This window comes from Stenella coeruleoalba (assembly GCF_951394435.1).
Source record: "Stenella coeruleoalba genome assembly, chromosome: 10".
Lineage (NCBI taxonomy): Eukaryota > Metazoa > Chordata > Mammalia > Artiodactyla > Delphinidae > Stenella > Stenella coeruleoalba.
In genome coordinates, this window is record NC_137156.1 from 69314434 (window position 1) to 69331045 (window position 16612).

The following is a 16612-nucleotide window of genomic DNA, read 5'->3' on the forward strand; positions in this document are numbered from 1 at the left end:
TGGCTGGGGCCCGACTCTACCTGATCAGAGACTACTACTTAGGGCCGTGTGTTTCATCTTGCAGGGGCTTTGCCCCCTCACCTGTGAAGGGAGGTGTTTTAAATTCTATGGTTTCTGAAGAAGTCAAGAGAGAGACAATGTAACATATTCACTGTTGCATTTGGTAAATTCTCTCTTATAGAAAATCTCATTTTCCTAAATAAGACAACAATGTTAATTAGTTCCAGACTTTTTTTGTTTCATTGATCTTCTTCAAGGAACTCTTTGCCTTAGTGCCTTGACTGCTGAGCTCTCAGGAAATTTTATTATGCAAGATACCCGCCTCCCCCACCCCCACCCCCACCCCCACCCCCCTCCCGCCGAAACTCTATCTACTTAATGCTAACTGTTCCCAAGCATCATATATATGCTTCTCTTCCAGGGGCATAGAATGAATCAAAACTTTAAAAACTATATCTCCGATAAGTTCAAACATATTAACTTCTACTTAAATGAAGCGTCTTTCCAGGTATATCTGGTAGTAACCTAAGCAAAGAGTTGATGCTTTAATATATGGTTTGGTTGGAGGGCCTGAGTTAAGGTGGTTCATAAATTATCCAATGAAGAGAAGATTCAGATTACAAATGTTTGCCAAGGTCCATAAAAACACGTGGGGCAGCGGGGGAAGAAAAGGAAAAAATCACAATCAGTTTAAATTTGTAATAAAATTACCTTATATTTGTATAGCTGTTTAGAATTTACCCAGTTTGTAGTTTTAAAACATTTTAAAATCTTGAAGAGGAATGATTAGGTTATATATTTGCAGGTAACTAGGATAATTAAAACACACACACACACACACACACACACACTCAGCAAAGCAAACCATTTAAAGGAAGCAACCTATGTATCTTTCCTCATTCCACATGGTTGGAACAGTACAGCAAATGCTATTATTCTATAATAGCTAACAGTGCAATCATAAGTGAAAATTTGCCTGTTTAATACCAACTTGAGCTGGGTCAAAAGAAACACCTAAAAGGAAACTTGAGTTGTTGAGTGGGAATTGACCGTAGAATACATTCAATTTAAAGGTTCAACCAAAGAAAGAGTAAACGTGACTAGGCAAAGACGTTTCTAGAATCCTTAACCATCTCTCAATCTCTATCCAGCCACTGAGGACATACTGTGACGGAAATGCCATGCTCTGCATCACCCCTCCTAAAACTTATTTTCTCTGTTGTGCTTCTACACTATCTGCCTGGAGACACCGAGAAAGACGGGGAAATGGGCTTTACTGTGGGTCCAGGGAACACCTACTGATTTTTACCCAAAGTGAGGACTCTCAAAATGAAAGACAAACAACTATAGAGAAAAGTAAACACAAAATAAAAGCCTCTGAAGTCCCTCTGAGAACTAACAAGGAGAAAGCAATTCAACTGAAATAGCAACAATCTTTGAACTACTTGAAACAGGCAGCCCAACCTGGGTCAAGATGCAAAACAATGACAGTAGAGTTCTTAGATCAGTCAGTTAAGGAATTGGTGTTAAGTGCCACACATTATTTTTAAGAAAGCAAACAGTGTTTTTTTTCCCTCCAACTCTGTCATAGTTTTAGTGTTCATGTAGCTTAAAAATGGTATCATTAAAACAACCTCATACATGGCTATAAGCTCAATTATCAACAGAGGTAGTAAACAAAGGAACTCCTAAGAATAGATTTTAAAATGGATCAAAGTGTGACTGTACATTCAAAACCCTAGAGCCACATAATCATCCCCAAAATGAACTGTTTTAATTTAAAAAAGCTTAAAAAACACAATGACAATGAAGCACTGATGTGCCTTAGGCACAGTCCCATATCAGTGCTGACTTAAAGCTATGTTCTCTCTTTCCAAGAAAGAGAAAGCAGAGAACAAAGTTCAATCTACAATGGGAAGGAACAGAAAGAACAAAAAGAAAACCAAAAGGGTGCTTTCCAGCAACCTAGATTATTCTTCGTTTTCAGGCCACACCAGTGGAAATGCTTATTCTTCTATAGGAGTCTTTTCTTCACAACCTTTATTTTTTTTAAACTGCAATCTGCTGAACAAGAGATGCCCACATTTTCACTGGCAGGAGAGCCACTTCTGTGCAGTTTTTGCTTACTCAGTGTGGGTCCTCCTTCCCTGAAAGTGCAAAGAGAGCAAGCCGACACCTGCAGGGCCCAGAGCCCCAGGACTATTTCAGCTCCACTTGTAGAGCAGGGCGAAGGATTTGCTGCATTTGTGCTTCAAAGATACAGCTCACTTTGGTTGTCCTTCTCAGTTGGCAAACTGTTCATAAAAAGCAAACTTGATCCTCTCTATGTGATGGCAAAGTTTGATGGCAGGGCCCAGTTTTAAGTCCATGCACTCTTGAACGGTGGGAAGGGTAAGGAGCAACAGGGCCTGCCCATCAATTTCCTGTTAAAGCATAAAATACAAATCATCTGTGATGTGCATATGAGTGGCAGCTCGACCATTACAGCCCTGGTTCACTTCGCTTTGTCAAAATCAAAAGTCCCTGTGCTTTTCCTTTCATCACTTTTTCCCTTTAAATAAGTATCACACACTTCCTTTTAAATGCCTCTCATAGTCCTCCATACTAATCAATCTTCAGAATTAGTAATAAAGGGGACTTCCCTGGTAGTCCAGTGGTTAAGAATCTGCCTTCCAATGAAGGGGATGTGGGTTCAATCCCTGGTTGGGGAACTAAGATCTCACATGCTGTGGGGCAACTAAGCCTAGGCACTGCAACTACTGAGCCCACACGCTCTGCAGCCCGTGTGCCACAACTACTGAGCCTGTCTGTCACAACTAGAGAGCCCGTGTGCCGCAACTAGACAGAAGCCTGCATGCCACAACTAAGACCCAACACAGCCAAATAAATTAAAAAAAAACAGAATGTGTAATAAAAGTTTTACCAAGGGTAAGAATCCATTCTGCTCTGCAGAAATCCAGTAAATTAACTAGCCTAACAGTAACCGGCAACTAAATGTGCCAGAAGAAATATCTTTTTAGAGGACTCTTTCTAAATCTGAAAGAAAATATTACCTATAAACTGCAATGTTTTCCTACTCTGTAACATTCATAAAAGCCTGACCAGCTTTTCAAAAGATGTTCAGTTTTGAATCTCCTCAATTATCAAAACAAAATTTATTTCAATATTTAAGGCCACAGACTATTTCTGTTAGAGCCTAACACATTATAGATGTTAATTATTTTTTAAAACAAGCAGATCGTTATTTTGGAAAAGAGGAGGATAATTAAGTATAGCATGCGTAATTTTAAGCTATTTAATAGGGGATGGAAACAAACTCTTAGGAAAAATGAGAATGCAATAATAATCTGCTTCAACTATGGAGGCAGTCAGATAAGTAACTTTTTATCATAGTTCTACTCCGGAGAAGGGAAATAATTTTTTTTGTTTTGTTTTGGATAGAAATATTTTTCCTTAGACTTGTAAATAAATTGCTATTACCTCCACAGACCTCTGCTAAAGAGATACATTACTAAAACCTCAAGGTCTTTGTGATTACCTGGTCTAGGAATATTCTTGCTAGCGGAGCACAGTCGGTGGATCTGATGAACCGCACAACATCCGCCACACTCCACTTCAGGGGGTTACTGTCCAGGTGAAGCCTTTCAGAAACTTCAATCCTTATTTCCTTCATTCCCCACAACAAAAGCAAACCAAATGGTGTTAGAACTATTTCATTCTAAGAAAGTCTCTACATAAAGTCATAACCCTTTAAGGCAGGATTTAAAGTGGTTTTAGGACATGATTTCTCCCAGCAAGGATGGCAAAGGTCCATACACACTAGCTAATCAGGAAATGTTTGTCTTTTATAATAAGAAATATTAACAGACAAGAATTCATCTCAAAGTTTCAGCACAAATAATTTGGACAATTTAACAGAGAAGAATAGTTTTAAAATCTTCCATTTGTTCCTTGGTTTATTTCAGGTCACTCTCTGGCAGGGTGCAGAAGTAGATGGGCTGGTATTTCCAATAAGAGAAGGCTTAACTAAATTATCAGGAGAAATCGTTTTTAACCACTTCTGTTCACAGACTATATTTAAAAAGCAATCCAGTTTTAAAACACTAACTTAACTGCCATTCTTATAATGCATGTATGTGTTAATATGCATGTATGAATCTACCAAACAAAATGGTTTAATCAGAACCAAAAAGATAACTTATTACTACAAAACCATATATATTATGAAAAATATCAAAAGGCAGCTTTCCCTAAACTAAATGACAAGTTACTAATAAACTACCAATGAAACTTTTTTTTACTTAAAACAAGCAGCCATTCTGAGAGAGACTTTCCTCCTGATAAGTAGTTGATCTCCAAATAATCCTTGAAATGCAAGTAAATCACTGAATTTGGGATGTTTTTAAAAAAGACCCAGGAAATTCAACTGAAGCCATAGTGAAATAAGTGTAACACCAACATCATTAACTGTTAGATTCTAGAGGGAAATTGTCAAGAGAGAAAAAAAGACTAGTTTTAAAACGGGTACCTTTGGTGAAGGAGGTTTATTCTCATCATCAGAAAATGAAAAAGTGCGAAGCTCTCTTTTTCTTCTCTGTCTGTCTGGAGGCAGTGATGTGGATATCTCACTTTGGGTGGGAGAGGAGGAGCATGATTTTTTTTCTGACATTTCTGACTCTTCCTGTAGCTCATCCTGTTGCTCAGATGTACTGCCCTCACTTAGGGAATCATCATCCCCTTCATCTGGGTCATCCTCATCTTCACCTCCACTTCCCTAGAGGACAAGGAGAGAAGTCTCATTGAAATTCAGGACAAATCAGTTCCTGGACCACGAGACCATCTTCCATTGGCCGGAGATCCAAATAGAAAGACCTGCAGGTATTCCTTCTGTCTGTATTGTAAACCAGGGATCGCTTGGCTTCTAGACATTACAGGTACATCATAGATCTCGTACCTGGGGAGAGCCCGCTGGGGTATTATCAACAGATGCAGAGGAGCGTTTCTTCTTATGAACAAAAACATTTTTTCGCCTCTTTCTCCTCTTACTCGCTTTTTTCAGGGCACATGCTAAGTTACTATGCCCACCAGGTGGCCTCCCAATTCTTTTATTTTTCTTCTTTCCATAGTAGTGTGCTAAATGTGAATGACAAAGAAAAATGAAGTAGCTTCATTATTTTTGTGTACCTCAAACCACAAGAGATTCCACTAGCATAGCACAACATGGGTACAGTGTATTTGATTAAGGTTAAATTCCATACAATGGAATAATCTTGACTATAGATTCTGAATATACAGTTTGATTAGTAACTGACAAATGCATAAACCTGAATAATCCTCCCCCTAACAAGATACAGAATATCTACATTAACCTAGAAAGTTTCCAGGGTCACTTCCTAGTTAGTCCCCCTCACCAGAAGTAATCACTATTCTAATTTCCATCACTATAGACTAGTTTTGCCTCATCTAAGGAATCATTCAGTAAATACTTTTTCCAACAAGGCTTCTTTCACTCAGTATAATTTTTTTTAAGTGTTTCTTTTTTATTTAATTTTAACTTTTTTTTTTTTTTTCCTGCGGTACGTGGGCCTCTCACTGCTGTGGCCTCTCCTGTTGCGGAGCACAGGCTCCGGATGCGCAGGCTCAGCGGCCATGGCTCATGGGCCCAGCCACTCCACGGCACGCAGGACCCTCCCGGACCGGGGCACGAACCCGTGTCCCCTGCATTGGCAGGCGGACTCTCAACCACTACATCACCAGGGAAGCCCTTTTTTTTTATCTTTGGCTGCATTGGGTCTTCGTTGCTGCACGTGGACTTTCTCTAGTTGTGGTGAGCGGGGATTACTCTTAGTTGCACGGGCTTCTCATTGCGGTGGCTTCTCTTGCTGTGGAGCACGGGCTCTAGGCACACAGGCTTCAGCAGTTGCAGCACGTGGGCTCAGTAGTTATGGCACATGGGCCCTAGAGCACGCGGGCTTCAGTAGTTGCGGCGCGCAGGCCCTAGGGCATGCAGGCTCAGTACTTGTGGCATGCGGGCTCTAGAGCGCAGGGTCAGTAGTTGTGGCGCATGGGCTTAGTTGCTCTGCGGCATGTGGGATCCTCCCAGATCAGGGATCAAACCGCATCCCCTGCATTGGCAGGCGGATTGGCTTCTTAACCACTGCACCACCAGGGAAGTCCCAGCATAATGTTTTTGGGTTTCATCTATGTTGTGTGTATGAGTAGTTCATTTCTTCATATTGATGAAGAGCATTCCATTGTATGAATATACTGGTTTATCTATTCTCCTGCTGATGGGCCCCTGGTTGTTTCCAGATTTTGGCAATTATTAAGTTGTAGTGAACATTCTTGTACAAGGCTTTTAGTGGGCAATGTTTTCATCTTCCTTGGGTAAATATCTAGGAATGGAATTGTTGGATCATATGGTAGACATATGATTACCTTTAAAGAGACTGCTAACAGTTTTCCAAAAGGGTTATGTAATTTTACACTCCACCAGCAATGTACGAGAGATGTAGCTGCTCTGTACACCTCTGCCAACATGTGGGATTGTCAGTAATTTTCATTTTAGCCAACCTAGTGGATATACAGTAATTTCTTATCGTAGTTTAAATCTGCACTTCCCTGACAACTAATGCTACTGAGCACATTTTCATTTACTTATTGGCCATGTGCGTATCTTTTTTTGGTGAAGCGTTTATTCAAGTCTTTTATTCACTTTTTAAAATAGTTTTCTCTGTTTAATTTTTTACTGAGATATAATTCACATAACATAAAATCCGTCATATGTACACATTCAGCAGTCTTTAGACACAGACTATGAATGAATACACTGTTGTGCAGCCATCACCACTATCGAATACCAGATCATTTTGTTTCTCTTTCTATTTACTTATTTTTAAATTGAGGTAAAAGTCACATAACAAACAACTAAATATATAAAAATGTACAATTTAGTGGTATTAATGTAGTCACAATGTTGTACAACTACCAGCTTTCTCTAGTTTCAAAACTCCTCTTTTTATTGAGTTGTGAGAGTTTTTAATATATTCTGGAGACAAGTTCTTTGTTGGATATATGGATTAAGAATATCTTCTCATCTGTGTGCCCTCAGGGATGCCAAAACAAACAAATAAACAGAATATTTTCTCCAGACTGTGGAATGTCTTTTCCTTTTTATAAATAGTATTATTAAGAGAGCAAAAGTTTTAATTTTGGTAATGTTTAATGTATTAGTTTTTCCTTCAGGTTAGTGAATTCTGTGTCCTCTCTAAGCAACCTTTGCCTAGCTCAAGATCTTCAGGATACCTCTTTTGTTTTCTTCTAGAAGCTTTATAGTTTAGCTTTTACATTAGGTCTATGATTAATTACCTTGAATAAATTTTTGTATATAGTGAGGTGGAGCCAAGGAGCTCTGTTTTTGCATTTTCGATTTGGATATCCAATTGTACCAGTGCCATTTGTTGAAAGAAATTCCTTTCCCATTAAATTTATCATTTTTGTTGAAAATTCTTTAACTACATAAGTTTGTCTCTATTTCTGGACCCTCTATTCTGTCCCATCACTCTATTTGACTATTCTTTCATCAATACCCCACTTTTGATTACTATAGTTTATGGTAAGACTTGAAGTCAGATAGAGTAAGCCCTCCAACTTTACTCTTCTTTTTCAGGATTGTTTTGACTATTTTAGGTCCTTTGTATTTTCATATAAATTTTAGAATATAGAGACAATTCCAAAAATGAAATATATGTAGTTTAGCTCTGAGTTACATATTAAAGTAATATCAAAATATAATGTAATTTTTTGCAAAAAATGAATACTAAAGGATATAAATCCATTTGATATCATTCAAATTACTAATTGGGAAAAATTATAAAGAGTCCTAAAATCTAGGCTAATTTCAATTATATCATTGTGAAAGATAAATTCAAGACAAAAAGCATAACATAATCCACATACATCCAAAGGCTCTAACTGGTGTACTTATACATGTGCTTATATGAACAGTACATTTCACTTGGCCACTAATAACCATTGCAATTTACTAAACTAAGTGCTGAATCTGACACAATAAGTTAGACAAACTCTGCTCTTAAGGAGTTTATAATCCAATAAATGTAAGTAGAAACTAGGTTAGATACTCTCATATGATTTTGTGATTCATATACTAATTAGAAAACTTGTCACGCTAAATATGGACCTTGGATCAGCAGCATCACCAGCATCTGGGAACTTGTTGGAAATGCAGACACTTAGGCCCCAGATACCCATGGCATGATGAACCAGAACCTCTGTTTCAACAAGATCCTCAGAATTTGCACGGCCCCAGATACCCATGGCATGATGAACCAGAACCTCTATTTCAACAAGATCCTCAGAATTTGCACGCATGATAAAGTTTAAGAGGCCCAAAATTAGAGACCCCCTAAAAGAAATCTTCAAGTTTAACAAGGTAAAATCCACCTCTGTATTAATTCTCCTAAGTGACATCAGGGCTTGTGGGATTTAAGGATTTAAGGAAAAGTAGGATCAGAATTTTGTGTTTGGGTAACAATGCCTTGACAAGACTCCAAATTAAACATTTCATTCTGAATGCCTTTTTTTTTTGCCGTTTCACAAAAGAGAAGACAAGCAATGAGAGGCAGCAGGTGTTGTTATGACATACTCCTGCCTCCTGCCCAGCACTCTCACCCCAATGTCTGCACAGCTAGCTCTCCTGCTTCCTTCACTTCCTTGGCCACCTGTATGAACAGCACCCCACCTGCTAGCCTTCCTCACTCTCCTACTTTGCTCATTTTGCTTCATTTTTCTCCATAGTACTTCCCTCTATTTGTTCACTTGTTTATTATCTATCTCCCACATTAAGATGTAAACTCAGTGAGGAAAGGAATTTTTTTCTTTACATTTGTATCCCAGTGCTAGAACAGTGGCAGCACACAGTGGACCCGTAATAAATACATGCAGACTGTATAAACAGATTCCATATCCCATTAGATGCAACAGTTAATTTATATACACTCTGTACATAAAGGTTGGCAAACTAGGGCCTGTAGGCCAAATGTGACCCATGGCCTGTTTTGGTATGGCCCACAAGCTAAAAATAGTATTTACATTTTTAAAAGTGTTCTTTTAAAAAATTAAAACAAAACAAAAAGAATATGCAAAAGAGATCCTATGACCCGTAGCCTAAAATATTATTATCTGGCCCTTTATAGAAAATGTTTGCATATCTCTGCTATATCTGAATGTCTGCAAAATAAAAACCTTCTAGGATATGAGATATGGTCAGCTGCTACAGTTAACAAATTTAAAAAACTTGACTCACTATATTTAGTCTTTGTAAGTACAGAGCAGTTCTCTGAACACTTATCCAGAACCATCCGTGGACCAAAGAGATTAGGACAGCACTCCAGTTTGATACAGGTTTGCCGGCAGAATTCAGTCACCCGATCTGCTGTTTTCACTATCTCGACAGTAGCTCGGTAACTCTTTCCTTTGTATCTGCCATTGGAAGACATCAGATACCAAGTTTATTGGGCTAGTGATTACAGAGAAAAATCAAGTATATTAACAGACCTGAAAAATATTTTTGCTTCTTAGAATATTCTATGTCCTTTACAGTTTGAGGACTCTGAAAACAATGAGGAATTTATATTGTACTTAAATTTATAATCTAGTAAGCTATGACAACTAAAAGCTGACTTTTTAAATTAGCAAAGTAAGGTCCCCGCTTTCTGTTCCTATGTTTAAGGTTTTCAAATAACTTCTACACTAACCACTAAAAAAACAGTGACTTTCATTAAGTCTTCCTTGACCCTACAGTAGTGGTTCCACGAGTATGGCCCACGGACCAATATAACCTGCCAACTGTTACCCATCCATGACAAGATAAGGTCAGAAAACAAGAGCAAATGTTTTATAAACTTTCACAGTAACTTGCAGAAGTAATTCTATGGCTCTTAAATCTAGTAACAAAAAAGCTGTTCCTGCATTGTATGTCTTTTGAATTCCGTATTTTTGTAACTCATTTTTACCATATTTTATAAAAGTATAATAGGATAGCAACTTAAAAAAGAAAACAAACGTGGTCCTTTACCACAAATAGTTGAAGAAGCCCTGCCCAAGGGAACGTAAGTACCCTAATATTATCCATGGAAGAATCAATTCTGTGACCTGTTAAGCATGATTAAGAATAAAGGGCAGGGGGGGCTTCCCTGGTGGCACAGTGGTTAAGAATCTGCCTGCCAATGCAGGGGACACAGGTTCAAGCCCTGGTCTGGGAAGATCCCATAGGCCTCGGAGCAACTAAGCCTGTGCGCCACAACTACTGAGCCTGCGCTCTGGAGCCCGCGAGCCACAACTACTGAGCCCACAAGCCACAACTACTGAAGCCTGTGCGCCTAGAGCCTGTGCTCTGCAACAAGAGAAGCCACCATGATGCAAAGCCCATGCACCGCAACAAAGAGTAGCTCCTGCTAGCCACAACTAGAGAAAGCCCGCATGCAGCCAATGAAGACCCCTAATGCAGCCAAAAAAAAAAAAAAAGAATAAAGGGCAGGGGAGCCTACTCACTTGGCCTTGAGGACTTCCCCACATCCATGCCACACAGAGTCTTTGTCCAGCTGCAGCTCCCGAAGGACACGACTGGGTTTATAGGCTGCATTGATCAGTAAAGTGAGGACCTGTGCTCCATTTTTAAAGCAGAAATATGGGTTGGGGAGGAGAAAAGCAGATGATTAGAACCTTGCTATTCCCTAGAATGTCACCTAGGTGATTAATTCTAGTCATATTAATTGACAAACGTTAACAAAATAATAATACTGAAGATATGACAGTTGACCAAAGTTGCAAATAAGACAGTAATGAGACCCTCTTAAATATTCTAAACATTATGGTCAGGAAGAAATAGGCACCACAAATTTAAAATTACTCTAGCATTTGCTTCCAAATCCTTTCCTAGTCATGGTACACACAGAAGCTCCGGCCTCCCCAGGCACAGCCTCACCACCCTAAGGGCTGATAGGTTTGGAACCCTCACATCTCTTACCCACAGTGCAGCACCCTGCCTGGGAAGCTCAAGTCCAGCAGATGTGTATGTAGTTCTATCACGGTCCCAGGTTAATACCACACAGCCTCTCAGGCTTAGACTACTCTCATGTTCACTCCTGCATGGTCCTCACGTGGCCTCTGACAGAAGACCTTTCTACACTGACAGAGGTGAACCTGCCACGTGAAGAACTGCTTAGGTGAATGTTTCCCATGGAGCAAAAATAATTATGTGCCTAGTTCACTGTCCAATACATGAGAAAAGTGAGTCACTTTTGATAAAACCTAGAGTTGTCACACCTACGGCACGCTGATCCTTGTCTGGATGAGTCTACCAGACTGCTGTAAAATTTCTTAAATTCTTCTACTCCAGGCGGGAACCTTACCTCTCTGAGGACCAGGACACAATTCCCGGGTCCCACACATTGAGGCAGCTCAGCGATCCTTCCTTTGTTAAGATATGGCCCTGAGAAGCAACGGTGGTTGAAGTATATCTTTGGACAGCAATATTTTCCATTAATCATAACTGAGAAATGAAGAGAAACAAATATTCAGAACAGAATAGTTTTCTACCCTATGTTTCCAAAGCTGAATTACTGAAGAAAAAACCCAGCATATCCACCATTACATAAAGTCAGGACTTAACTTATTTTGGAGTTTAACATACTGTCTGAGTGTGAAATACCTTATACTTACAACAAGTCTATTATAGAGCTATCACTCTGCTGAGATCAACAACATCCTTACTGCAGATTAACTCCTGGTTAATGCAACATTGTTCCAGAGCCCCACGCTTCTATCACTACAGGAAGTGGAGGATTTACTTCAAGAACTCATGATGATTCCTGAAGATCAACGACTCAATAATCAATTCTAGAATATTTCTAGACAGTGATGGTGAATATTACCCAGAACTACAGTTTGTCCCCTTAAAACTACCAAACTAGTATGCTGGTAGCATTTGGTGATGTGGGAGCCCACCCATCACTGCGATTCCTCAGAGGGATAAAAGCATTCTGTGACCACATCTCTAAATTCTTTAGGTATTATGGGGTATAACTAGGCCTAGAGACCCTTCTCTTCAACTATTTTTCTGTATGAATACTGTACTCCAATATAAGATTTTTTTAATTCCCTCATATGAGTAGTTGGCAATTCAGCTACTAAATGTAAAAAAATTCAAGGACACTAAAACATTTTCCATTTTCATATAAAGCAAAGAAAGCTCTTCTGATGGACACTGCCCTGTTAATCAAAAGGAAACGAGCGTGTACACTGCCCAGTGTTGATAGCACCCTGAAGTACATAGTGTTCATTCTCTAATTAAGAACCCAGTCTTAGCACAGTGGTCAGCATGTCGGTGCCCACTTCTCCATTTGAACTCTGTCACCCAGATCCCCTCAGGGGATGCTCCCTGCTGCTGGGAATGTTGGGAGTTTACAGCTCTTAGTTGTGAGTCTATCCTGGAATATCTCTCAGTCCAGAACTGTCCCTCAGTAGGAGAGAGCTACCTTGCCCAAGGTCCCACCCTTTGTGAGGTGGGGAGGGAGAAGCAACTCACTTCCAGTAACTGACCAAGGAGGGAGTACAAGGGTGTGGCCACCACACCTCTAGGGACACACCACTGAGGGACACTCAGTGGCTATACCAGCTCCAAGGCTCCCTGTGGGACTGGAAGAGACTTCTGTTACAACTGCACTGTGACTCAACTTCTCCCTCTGCCCAGTCCTGCATCTTTTACCCTTCCCAGGAGTGTTTCAAAAAGCACTCCCCAATGAAACTCCTGCATGCAAATATCAGAGTCTCAGGCTCTGTTTCCAAGGTAACTTGACATATGACAAAACCCAAAGCAAACACATTTTGGCTGTGGTCACATGAGATATTAATGTCTTAATTCTTTAGTTTTAGTAGGTATTAGAACGTTCAGTAACATGTCAAAAATAAGGAGTCATGCAGCCCTGATCCTCTATGTATAAATGATGTTATGAAAAGGCAGTGGGTAGAAGAGAAAAAAGTGCAGGTTTTGAACTTGAGAAAAATTTGAGTTCCATTTCTGACCCTTCTACTGTAAGCTGTGTGACCTCTTTGAGCTTTGGTTTCCTTTCTTTTCTAGGCATTTACTAAATACCACCCAAATGCCTAATCTGTGCTAAAACACACAGAGCCAAGATGCTAAGCATTATACAACCAGCAAAGTGGTGTCAAGAGTAGTTCCAAGGAGCCCTGGTCAAAAGGCTTGGGCCTCCAGCAAGGATCCTTGTCTAATTTATCAGGCATTGCCTCTGGAACAATCTGTTTTTCAGTGTTTTTTTTTTTTAATTGCAAAATATATATACAAAGTGTGTATATCATAAAAAGGGTTTAAAGAAGAATAAATATCTATCTCTTAACCACCCAGTTTAAAAAAAGAGCACGATCTGAAAAGCCTAAGTTTCTTTATTTAAACTCAGGGATGATAATATTGACCTCCAGAGCCTTTAACACTGACAAGTAATCAGTAAATAATGGCTAAAATATTATAATGTCCATTTATAATGGACAGAAATACCAGCCTGAAGATAATTATTAAACTAAATATATCTTAGACAATTATAACTCTTTAAAATCACAATTAAGAGACCCCTCTATAAAGCTACAACCCATAAATCAAAGGTATTGTTTAATAAGTTATTTTTAGATATAGTCCATTAAAAGAAGCTAAAGGTTGTCTTTTCCCTAAGATTGCATGCACTTATACCTGAGTCTGTGGAGCTCAGCTCCTGATTCTTCAGACCCTCATGGACAGTCCTTGAGGATGGTATTCTGCATCAAGAAAACACAACAAAATAATGAGATAATTCCTAAGGTCAGTAAAATGTGAGGATTAGTTTCCTTCAAATCTAAGAAGAAAACAAATGTGGCAGATTGCAAAACTGGTAACAAAAGGTGCTTCCTCAATTGTACTTTTTTTAGAAACAGCAATTGTTTTAAAAACCATGGACATGTTCTAAGGGGACAACAGTCTGTAGACAGTACTGTGATACTGCATGTTCCAATGAACTTGCATTCATGTGAGCAACAAATTATAGAATTCCTTGTTGGATTCTTAAACTGCAAGTAAACTACAGATGGTCCCCAATTTACAGTGGTTCTACTTAACGATATTTCCACTTAAAGATGGTGCAGGAGCAATATGCATTCAGCAGAAACCATACTTTGAATTTTGATCTTTTCCCTGGCTAGTGATATGCGGTACAATCCATGTTCCTGGGCAGCAACCCAGTCAGGCAGGAGATCACAGGGTAAACAATCAATACACTTACAACCTTTCTGTTTTCTGCTTTCAATACAGTAGTCAATAAATCACGTGAGTATTCTTTGTGGTAGATGATTTTGCCCAACTGAAGGTTAATGTGTAAGTGTCCTGAGCACATTTAAGGTAGGCTAAGCTACGATGTTTGGTAGGCTAGGTGTGTTAAATGCACTTTCAACTTATGATATTTTCAACTTAACGTGCGTTTATTGGGACATAATCCCATTATAGATCGAGGAAGATCTGTACTTGTTTTTTTAATAGATGAAGAACAGAAGCATTTTTATATAGGGTCTGTTTCCTTCTATCAGTTTCAAAATTAAAGACAAATTACAAAAACAGAATTACACCATATGCAGCAATCACTGAAAAAGGCTAATTTATCTTTTCAGAATACTTCCTCACTAAACCTTTGGATCAGTCTCGATGACTAAGTCAAGGAAAAATCCAAAGCCAGTTTTTTTGTCATTGCTTTCTCAGTCCTCTAGCTGGGTTAGAATGCTGCAGCCTTTCTCTCCACCACAACTGGAGAGAAATTATTTTATTACTCACATAGCCATGAAAGCAGCTATAAATTATACAGAATTTGCTACAGACTGACTGAACTGTGTTCTCTTAAATTCATATGTTGAAGCCCTAATTCCACCCCCACCCCATGTGAGTGTGTTTGGACATAGGCCTTTTAGGCAATAAATAAGGGTGGGGCTCTAACCCAATAGGATCAGTGGCCTCATAAGAAGAACAAGAAAGAAAGAACTCCCTTCCTCCTTGCTCCTGCCATGTGAGGACACAGTGTGAAGATGGCTATCTGCAAGCTAGGAAGAGAGCTTTGACCAGGAACCAAATCAGGCTGGTACCTGATCTTAGACTTCCAGCCTCCTGAACTGTGAGAAATACATTTCTGTTGTTTAAGCCACCAGTCTCTGGTATTTTGTTCTGGCAGCCTGAGCTAAGACAGAATTGAAAACCCAATTTTTAAAAATACACATGCACACAAAATCCCTTGTATTTTAAAGGCACCACTAATTCTTTGCTTTTCAACAGTGTGTATGAAGGAATGCTACAAAGGGCTTTTTTTTTAAAATATTTATTTGTTTATTTACTTGGCTGCACTGGGTCTTAGTTGCAGCATGTGGGATCTTCGTTGCCACGTGCGGGATCTTTGTTGTGGCATGTGGGATCTAGTTCCCTGACTAGGGATCGAAACCGGGTCCCTCGCATTGGGAGTGCAGAGTCTTAACCACTGGACCACCAGAGAAGTCCCAAAGGGCTTCTTAATGGGAGACAGAAGCACTCCTCTGAGTGTGACTTTTCTTGTAGAGTTGTTGTTTTCTTCCTCAAGTTCTTTTCACTGTGACAAATCATAACCTGATTTAAAATTTTGTGTTTTCCTTAACAAATACCAGCATAGAGACTCTATTTTCTCTCTTATTCAAATGTCTTCAGGGTCTAAAAGCCAAAGAAAATTCAATTTGGGGAACATCTTGAGAATGCATTGTACCCTTTTATATATAATGCCACTTTAGGAAATGCTCATATTGTAAGGAGAAGTATATAAACTATCAAAAGCTGAATTAAAGGATTATGCTTCCATCTGAGAAAACAATATATGAGGAGATATATTCTCTGAAATAGTTATTTCTTCTTCTAGATATTTAACTTTCAAATGTCAACTATTCAAACATACTATCACTTACTGTTTTTCTGGTTGAACCACTGCAACTTTCCTCTGTTTGTGTACTGTACAAAGAAAAAAAATATATAAATGTCAAGAAAAATTAAAAGACAAAGGAAAAGTTATATATGCATTAAGCTAACTTTAGCTTACAGCTGGCCTTTGAACAACATGGGTCTGAGTATATGTGGATTTTTTTCAACAGTAAATACTGTAGTACTACACAGTCTGCAGTTAGTTGATTCCTCAGATACAAAACCTCAGAGACAGAGGGCCAACCATGGGACCTGTGCATTTGCAGATGTTGGTATCCATGGCAGGTCCCAGAACCAATCCCCCACATATATGGAGGGACAACCATACACAGTTCACTGGTCTTTAGTGTATTCACATAGTTGGGCAATTATTACCACAGTCAATTTGAGAATATTTTTATCATCTCAAAAAGAGACTCGGTACTCCTTAGCAATCACCTCCCCACTTAACCACCCCCGAGCCCTAGGTAACTACTAATCTACTTTTCCACTCTCTAGATTTGCTTGTTAAATCATAAATGGAATCATACAACATGTATGATTTGTGACTGGCTTCTTTTACTT

At 39.1% G+C, this 16612-nt stretch overlaps 1 protein-coding gene across 5 annotated transcripts in view; it reads right to left on the reverse strand.

The window, feature by feature from the left end:
- Nucleotides 1-374: 374 nt before the first annotated feature.
- Nucleotides 375-16612, reverse strand: part of SFMBT1 (Scm like with four mbt domains 1) — a 128141-nt gene continuing 111903 nt past the window's right edge. For all 5 annotated transcript variants that reach the window (XM_079933328.1, XM_079933327.1, XM_079933324.1 and 2 more), the window contains 9 exons: nucleotides 16036-16078; nucleotides 13784-13848; nucleotides 11433-11572; nucleotides 10573-10682; nucleotides 9326-9501; nucleotides 4955-5133; nucleotides 4529-4774; nucleotides 3539-3667; nucleotides 375-2423 (listed from right to left, as the gene is read on the reverse strand). In XM_079933328.1, the coding sequence (XP_079789454.1) occupies nucleotides 2283-2423; nucleotides 3539-3667; nucleotides 4529-4774; nucleotides 4955-5133; nucleotides 9326-9501; nucleotides 10573-10682; nucleotides 11433-11572; nucleotides 13784-13848; nucleotides 16036-16078 (1229 nt within the window). In that variant the 3' untranslated portion in view covers nucleotides 375-2282. The remainder of the gene's footprint in view (nucleotides 2424-3538; nucleotides 3668-4528; nucleotides 4775-4954; nucleotides 5134-9325; nucleotides 9502-10572; nucleotides 10683-11432; nucleotides 11573-13783; nucleotides 13849-16035; nucleotides 16079-16612) is intronic.